The sequence below is a fragment of the Coregonus lavaretus genome (assembly GCF_964263955.1).
Source record: "Coregonus lavaretus genome assembly, chromosome: 32".
In the NCBI taxonomy this organism is placed as follows: Eukaryota; Metazoa; Chordata; class Actinopteri; order Salmoniformes; family Salmonidae; genus Coregonus; species Coregonus lavaretus.
This window is the reverse complement of record NC_140019.1, coordinates 36,283,020-36,291,993: the sequence shown is the minus strand read 5'-3', so window position 1 is coordinate 36,291,993 and position 8,974 is coordinate 36,283,020. Positions and strand designations below refer to the sequence as shown.

The following is an 8,974-nucleotide window of genomic DNA, read 5'->3' as shown; positions in this document are numbered from 1 at the left end:
TAAAACTTGCTATTCGTGTTAGGGATGTAGCTCAGGGATGTAGCTCAGTTGGTAGAGCATGGCATTTGCAACGCCAGGGCTGTGGGTTCGATTCCAGTATGAAAAAATAAATAATAATGTATGCACGGGGGGCCCAGTATGATAATGTATGCACTCACTAAACTGTAAGTCGCTCTGGATAAGAGTGTCTGCTAAATGACTAAAAATGTCCAAAAAAATTTGAGTTTCAAACGAATAGGGAAAATAGCTGAGCTCTGTAGCTTGGCCTGTCTGGTTGCTATAGGAAGACACCACCAGGGACAGACAAGTCCTATTCAAGTCCTATTCAAGTCTGAAACATTTCCTCTGTGTCTAGTTTAAGACGCATAAGGAAAGGTGGATTCCCAAATCCAAGGTTCCAACACTTCGATGCTAGACCCATCCTGTGACAGGCAGTACATTGACTGGAAGTGTAAGAGTGTACACCTTGGCTGTAATGCCTTGGGGGATGACCCCTCCCCAGATCCCAACAAGTTGTCCCGTTCATTTGCAGTGAGTCAACTGTTTAGTGCGCTGTTTAGGGAGAACATAGTTAGATGCAACAGAACATGCCTGGTTAGGATATCCTGTCTTAGATTCAATATTAGTGGCCCATGTAACAATTCCTTGGCATGTGTTATCTGCAGGACCCCCCAAATCTAATGCTTTACTCAGGTGAGAGCCTGAGTTGAGTGTTAGCATTGTCCGTAGCATGTCATTGTCCGTAGCCTGTCATTGTCACATGATGGGGTTTCATGGCCAGAATATTGATAGAAAAGTTTCCACAGTGGCTCTGCGTACTGTTCGAAAGGTTCTCTTGTGTCCTCCTTACAGGCCATGATCCAGTCTGCACGAGATGGACCCCGGAGAGTGAGCAAAATTTGCTTTGAGCCACTCAAAGATATCTGCATTGGTTTCATTGTCAAACAGCTGGTTGACAGTTGTGCCATCCTTAAAATCGTCCGTGGCTCTGTGAGCAATTTCACTTGGAATTGAGAGCAAAAGTACTTGCCCTACATCTCGCATTTCAAGACTATACGCGTTGTACTGGGTCTTCACCCATTCCCAGCATGTTGTGAATGCAGATTTCACTGGGAATGGTCCAATGTTACAGGAGAGGGTCGCAGTTCCGGAGCGACCCACTAGGTGTCATCCTCCGACAACCTTAGGCACCTTCTCACTCACAGTCTGGACTAATCAGTATCCTATTGGTGTCACCTGTGTCTACCTGTTCACCTGTGTATTTATGCCCTCACTTCCCTGTGTTCCCTTGCTCAGTTTTCTCTGTTAGGTTCTCTATGTCCAGCAGTACTACTCAGTGTCTGATCGGAGACCTACAGTGAGGGAAAAAAGTATTTGATCCCCTGCTGATTTTGTACGTTTGCCCACTGCAAAGAAATTATCAGTCTATAATTTTAATGGTATGTTTATTTGAACAATGAGAGACATAATAACAACAAAAAAATCCAGAAAAACGCATGTCAAAAATGTTATAAATTGAGTTGCATTTTAATGAGGGAAATAAGTATTTGACCCCTCTGCAAAACATGACTTAGTACTTGGTGGCAAAACCCTTGTTGGCAATCACAGAGGTCAGACGTTTCTTGTAGTTGGCCACCAGGTTTGCACACATCTCAGGAGGGATTTTGTCCCACTCCTCTTTGCAGATCTTCTCCAAGTCATTAAGGTTTCGAGGCTGACGTTTGGCCACTCAAAACCTTCAGCTCCCTCCACAGATTTTCTATGGGATTAAGGTCTGGAGACTGGCTAGGCCACTCCAGGACCTTAATGTGCTTCTTCTTGAGCCACTTCTTTGTTGCCTTGGCCGTGTGTTTTGGGTCATTGTCATGCTGGAATACCCATCCACGACCCATTTTCAATGCCCTGGCTGAGGGAAGGAGGTTCTCACCCAAGATTTGACGGTACATGGCCCCGTCCATCGTCCCTTTGATGCGGTGAAGTTGTCCTGTCCCCTTAGCAGAAAAACACCCCCAAAGCATAATGTTTCCACCTCCATGTTTGACGGTGGGGATGGTGTTCTTGGGATCATAGGCAGCATTCCTCCTCCTCCAAACACGGAGAGTTGAGTTGATGCCAAAGAGCTCCATTTTGGTCTCATCTGACCACAACACTTTCACCCAGTTCTCCTCTGAATCATTCAGATGTTCATTGGCAAACTTCAGACGGGCATGTACAGTGAGGGAAAAAAGTATTTGATCCCCTGCTGATTTTGTACGTTTGCCCACTGACAAAGAAATGATCAGTCTATACTTTTAATGGTAGGTTTATTTGAACATTGAGAGACAGAATAACAACAACAAAATCCAGAAAAACGCATGTCAAAAATGTTATAAATTGATTTGCATTTTAATGAGGGAAATAAGTATTTGCCCCCTCTCAATCAGAAAGGTTTCTGGCTCCCAGGTGTTTTTGGAGACTTATTTGCTCCGCCTTTCTTTTATCGTGATAAGTTCGTTATTTTGTATCCTGGCTTCGGGACCACCAGTAAAGATCCTTGTTTCCCCATCTCTGCCTACTGCCTACTGTCTATCCTGCACCGCACCTGGGTCACACCTCACCCCAACCCTTACAGTCCAATATCATTTACGTGAGAGGTGGCCTCACTGCATGTTAACTTGTGCGAAGTGACAGACTCTGCGCCTGCATTGTTTGTCAAGGTTCTGACTGAAACATGAGCTGCTACTGCCCTAAATGGACTCGCTAGTCTACGAGGAGTGGGACAGAGGCTGGGAGTTCAAATACAAATCCACAGTTGCCTGTAAAGCCAACACCGCTATCGGTGTCTGAACGTCACCTGTGCCTGAATGGTCGGGCCTCAGAGCACAGCTGTGGGCCCGGTGCTGAATGGTCAGCCTCAGAGCACAGCTGTGGGCCCGGTGCTGAATGGTCAGCCTCAGAGCAGAGCTGTGGGCCCGGTGCTGAATGGTCAGTCTCAGAGCAGAGCTGTGGGCCCGGTGCTGAATGGTCAGTCTCAGAGCAGAGCTGTGGGCCCGGTGCTGACTGGTCAGCCTCAGAGCAGAGCTGTGGGCCCGGTGCTGACTGGTCAGCCTCAGAGCAGAGCTGTGGGCCCGATGCTCCAGTATCTTGACACTCTTTTATTATCACTTTACATTGCTGCTTCAAAAGCGTCCCCTCTCACTCTAAGGAGGCAACATTTCTCATATTTATTTTCCCAATAAATGTTTTTTGAACACATCTCATCAGAAAAGAGTTCCAAAATGCATATGTTTCCCTTCAATTCCCTGTTTTGGTGTTCGCTAAGCAAATGCACACTAACCTCTAGAATTGGGTTATTCTATGCTTCCTTTTAATGCATGCCAATTGTTTGCCAGTAATCAATTATTTCATTGGTTGTCGAATTAGTATTAAGACCATTCTTGTCTTTTTTTATTCGCTTTTGAGCCTACTCATGAATACGAGATTTCCTCAACTTCAAAAGGTCTGTGGCTTGCACCTTATCCATTGCGTAGCCTACGTATTTGTTATATATCAGGGAGTCTAATGGAATAAATAATCAAAACTTCCTACGGACCCGCGGGTGCAACACTGAAGGACGCGGCAATCCTCTACATCAGGGTTGCCCAACCCTGTTCCTGGAGAGCTACCCTCCTGTAGGTTTTTGCTCCAACCCCAGGTGTTACTAACCTGATTCATCTCATTAACCTGCTAATTATTAGAATCAGGTGTGCTAGATTAGGATTGGAGCAAAAACCTACAGGACGGTAGCTCTCCAGGAACAGGGTTGGGCAGTCCTGCTCTACATAAACTCAGCCGGACCGGACCTTCAAAGTAATGAATAATACTCAAAATTATCCAGTCGCCATCTACCGTACTTCCAAAGTTATCAATATAACCCACAAGTTTCCTAATGATATATCATGTCGGGGTCACCATTTACTGTAGTGGGCGGTAATATTTGTGTTTACAATATATATATGATATTATAAATACCTCATATGTGACTCGTAATAAGACTAAGCAACTAGCCTATTAAAAGGTTTATCTGACTCCATAAAGATAATTAAAATATACACGCAAGCGTTAGGCAAGGAGTTGACGTAGACTAGAAAAAATGGGTCTGAGAATGTTCTATATCAAAGGCAGATATTTAATTAACATTGTACAATGAATGGATTCACATACAAGGTATCAAGCTTAAGTTACGAGCATTAACAAGCATTACAAGGCTTTATTCCAAGCATATAGATCCTGAGGTTAACTTACAGGACAAAGCATAAACAAAGAGATGCTTACTAGGCCAGAGTTCTAGAAGCCTAAGAATTGATTGTACAACCTTCCTCCATGGACTGGATACAGGATAAGAGAGAGAACAAAGGTATTTAATACCATTTATATCATCTGAAGGTGTAACCGTTCAACCCAAATCCAACCACCTTTGACCAATCAAACGATACTACGTTTACAGTGTAACCTGACCATCAAGGCCCAATCTCCACAGGGTGTCACAGCATCTAAGAGCATGTGTGGGGGATGAGACCGAATGTAAATGAGACAGAATTCCTGAGAGGACAATAGAACCTCCCTGAGAGTAATTTAGAGTTCACCCTGTACAGATACAATTTACCACAGAGATCATACATCCATATAGACAGCATCAGAGTTATCCTCAGTGAACAAGTTTCGGATAGATACCAAACATGGATACTATAGCATTATTCTATCACTCATTAAAAAGTCAGTCCTCTGGACACTGTAACAGAGATAGGGGGAAGGGCTGACTAGTCCTTTGGCATTGTCCTTTCCTTGTGTTCCTGGTCCATTTGCCATGCAACTCCAGGTAACAGAGAACACATAAATTAGGGCCGAGCCTACATTAACATTTACATTATTTAGCAGACGCTCTTATCCAGAGCGACTTACAGGAGCAATTAGGGTTAAGTGCCTTGCTCAAGGGCACATCGACAGATTTTTCACCTAGTCGGCTCGGGGATTAGAACCAGCGTCCTTTCGGTTACTGGCACAACGCTCTTACCCACTAAGCTACCTGCCGCCTACAGTCCAAACAGCCAGATGAGGACATGACTCAGCAGTCATTAGTTCTCCCACAAGGCCCATCGTAGCGATGCCCATCCTAGCTAGACCTATCAGAGTGAGGCCTATCCTAGCTAGACCTATCAGAGTGAGGCCTATCCTAGCTAGACCTATCAGAGTGAGGCCCATCCTAGCTAGACCTATCAGAGTGAGGCCTATCCTAGCTAGACCTATCAGAGTGAGGCCTATCCTAGCTAGACCTATCAGAGTGAGGCCTATCCTAGCTAGACCTATCAGAGTGAGGCCTATCCTAGCTAGACCTATCAGAGTGAGGCCTATCCTAGCTAGACCTATCAGAGTGAGGCCCATAGTCTGTCAGGGAAGTGCTTATCAGCAACACACATCAGTCATCTGTCTGGTATTGTACTGTGGCGCTAATTTGTTTGTTGGGAGTGGTTCAATGAGCCCACGATGGGTTTTCTCCTCCTCTAGTGAAATAAAAGAGAGAAAGCCAAGTGCTGCTGGCCGGTAAGTGGCCTATCAGTGACCTCAGAACCAGGTTCCTGGGGTCTGTTCAGGAAGGAACAACATTTACATTTACATTTAAGTCATTTAGCATGAATAATCAGATAGAAATGCATTTCATAGAACAGACAGATGTGATTTTCTACCCTGTAGAATTGGGGAATCATCATGTCAGCTGCTCTATTCATTACAATTCTATCTGCAGTGCTGTGAAGAATGTGAATGTTTCAGCTCATTGAACAATCCCCCCCCCCCCCTGGTTTCTTGTCTCATTGTCCCCCTGCTGAGAAATGCCAAAGCAGAGTAGTGGGTGATGGGTTGAGGCTCACTGGGAGGTCCTGGGAACCCCCCCTCTACATACACTGTGGGGTCTAATTAGCCTCCTTTAAAACAATGCAGCGTCCTCATCTGCAACACCTAGTGTCACAACAACAGTGTTGTTCTGTACTGTTAGGCTACTGTAAACACTAAAAAGGCAAATATTAGTGAGGTGCTGCTAACTACTTGTGGATACAATAATTGAGCATTTCGAGGGTATGCCAACCCCACCCATCATCATCATTGGATTATCTCAGCTTGTCTGAGAGTGCATATGATGTCACTACAGTGTATCTTACTGTGTGTGTGTGTGTGTGTGTCAGTGTGTGTGTGTGTGCGTGTCTGTGTGTGTGTGTGTGTGTCTGTGTGTGTGTGTGTCTGTGTGTTTCTGTGTGTTTCTGTGTGTGTGTGTGTGTGTGTCTGTGTGTGTCTGTGTGTGTGTGTGTGTCTGTGTGTGTGTGTGTGTGTGTGTGTGTCTCTGTGTGTGTGTGTTTCTGTGTGTGTGTGTGTGTGTGTGTCTGTGTGTGTCTGTGTGTGTGTGTGTGTGTGTGTGTCTGTGTGTGTGTGTCTGTGTGTGTGTGTGTGTGTGTGTGTGTGTGTGCCTACATGCGTGCAATAAACGTGTGTGTATTTTCAGGTGTATGTATCAAGGGTCTAGGCACTTTACAGCTAGAACAGTCTGGCAACAAAATATAATCCCAGAGTTAACATCCTTTGAGCTAGCATGAAGTACGCAGGGACCATCAGCATACCATTTCAGATAGATTAGAACCTATATAAACAAAGTTCTTAGGGACCATCAGCATACCATTTCAGATAGATTAGAACCTATATAAACAACGTTCTTAGGGACCATCAGCATACCATTTCAACTATAGATTAGAAGCTCAGTCCCTGCCTGCAACTAGGCTAGCCCTCTTCTCTCTCTCTCTCTCTCTCTCAATCTCTCTCTCCCCCCCCCCCTCTCTCTCTCTCTCTCTCTCTCTCTCCCTCTCTCGCTCTCTCTCTCTCTCTCCCCCTCTCTCCCTCTCCCCCTCTCTCTCCTCTGCTACACTGCTAACAGAACAGAACGCACACAGGAATCGTCAAACCATCTCCACATCTGTCATCTACAGCCCGCTATTGACAAGACGATTAATCTCCTTCCAACTAGGTGACAGGCAAGCCTGGGTGGCATTTTCTCCTCAGCATCTGCTGGCGGCTGGAGGCTAGTATTACAGCTATATGAATATTACAACATATACTGTAGGTGCGTTGTGCCAGTAACCGAAAGGTCGCTGGTTCTAATCCCCGAGCCGACTAGGTGAAAAATCTGTCAATGTGCCCTTAAGCAAGGCACTTAACCCTAATTGATCCTGTAAGTCGCTCTGGATAAGAGCGTCTGCTAAAATGTAAATGTGTGTTATTTTAGCATTGGATGTATAGAAGGCAATCTATGTAGTCTTAAAAGTGATTGAAAGGGTGTGGATGAGCTCACTGAATATTATGAAATCTTTATCCAAAAGGTTCTCGCACTTAATATGAATGAGAGTTACATGATTGGCTGCCTCCAAGCTCTGATAGGCTACTGTACATGCATGGCTGGAGGATGTTGCTTCAGCTATAAGCAACTGTCTTAAGTATTACCATTGGTAGGCTAATGGTGAAACACTGACACTGACTGTAAAAGTCATCCATCCCTTAGTTCTCAACAACAAGCATTCTACATGGTCTAATTGGTGGACCAGTGTCCTGAACTTTTCTGTAGCCTGTATATCTTTCTCTCACACACACTCACACACACACACACACACACACACACACACACACACAGTGTGAGTGCATATAGCATGCATATTTAGGCTAATCAATTCAGCATCACATCAAATATTTAAGGTGTCCATAACCTGAGATCTGGTCCATTTCAACAGACTGGTAACCTACACCCTCAACAAAAACACACTGGTCTACTCATACAACATACCTATATAAAATGCATTTATAACTTGAACATCACAATACATGTTCAGACCAATCACTCATCGAATAGAGCGTATCAGTAGACTATCTAATGCTTGCACAACAACCGCCCATTGAGGAAAAACATCAGCGCCACACAAGCATCTCTCCTTTCTCAACCGCGCTCAATAGCTTTGAGGAGGACACACATTTTCCCCACCTTCGGCTAGATATGGCGGTAAAATAGGCAACAACCACGAGCCCGCTTGTCTTCTTCCAACATGGTGCTGAAACTAACAGCTCAACACGCCTTGAAACCAGCGAGTGCCCAACCCTCTCTCCATCGTGGACTACAGTTCGCAACACCAGTAGCCTAACTGGTTTCAGCGCCAGGCGAGTGGAAAAGTCAAAACGTGTTCCAGCTATGGTAAACGCCTGATCCTCAAAATGAATTGAACGGAGAAAGGCTGCGTTATATTAGTTGTTTTACAAACCTTGGAGCATCAGGCGGTGGCTCTCTTGGTCCCCAACCAACCAGTATGTCTGTATCCTCCACGGTTTGATGCTCAGTAGTTTCGCCCGCCCTCAGTCTCTACCCACTCTCTCTTCTCTTTTCCTCTCCCGACCGCCCCCTTCACTATTCACACTACCGTTTCAAGCTTCTCCAAAGAAACAACTTACACAGTTCGCATTTTTGTATCTCCTAGAAATGTTCAAATCAACTGCATTTAGTCTGGATTTCGCTACACCCGCAATAACATCTGCTAAACACGTGTATGTGACAAATATAATTCGATTTAATTTAGTGGATTTCATAGACACCAAATGGTTATTTCTGGTTATGTATATTACTATTTGTAAAATAATTTTCATGGAATCAAGCCTAAGGGGTAACTTGATTTAGAGATGGATAAAGATTGTCTACAATGTGTTGTTATGTCGTTATTTTGGACCCAATATGATATTTGGCAGATTTCAGTAGAGAACCTATAGGCCTACAGAAAACATAGGACAGACTGCAGAGTGACAACAAAGAGGTATTAAGAGATACTCAATATCATTAATTATTGATTTCGATGACACAATCAAGAGCAACATGTAACTTCAATGGGTCTCTGTGCATAGAGACATAAATTACATTGATTACACACACGTTCAATAC

The 8,974-nt window shown here is 44.4% G+C and overlaps 1 protein-coding gene across 1 annotated transcript in view; it reads left to right on the top strand.

The window, feature by feature from the left end:
• Window positions 1-408: 408 nt before the first annotated feature.
• The window catches only part of LOC311107273 (glycine receptor subunit alphaZ1-like), a gene marked incomplete at both ends in the record, with an annotated part of 96,141 nt that continues 87,575 nt past the window's right edge, over window positions 409-8,974 (top strand). The window contains 3 exons of the mRNA XM_084149753.1: window positions 409-531; window positions 853-990; window positions 2,859-3,081. Of these exons, the coding sequence (XP_084005879.1) occupies window positions 409-531; window positions 853-990; window positions 2,859-3,081 (484 nt within the window). The remainder of the gene's footprint in view (window positions 532-852; window positions 991-2,858; window positions 3,082-8,974) is intronic.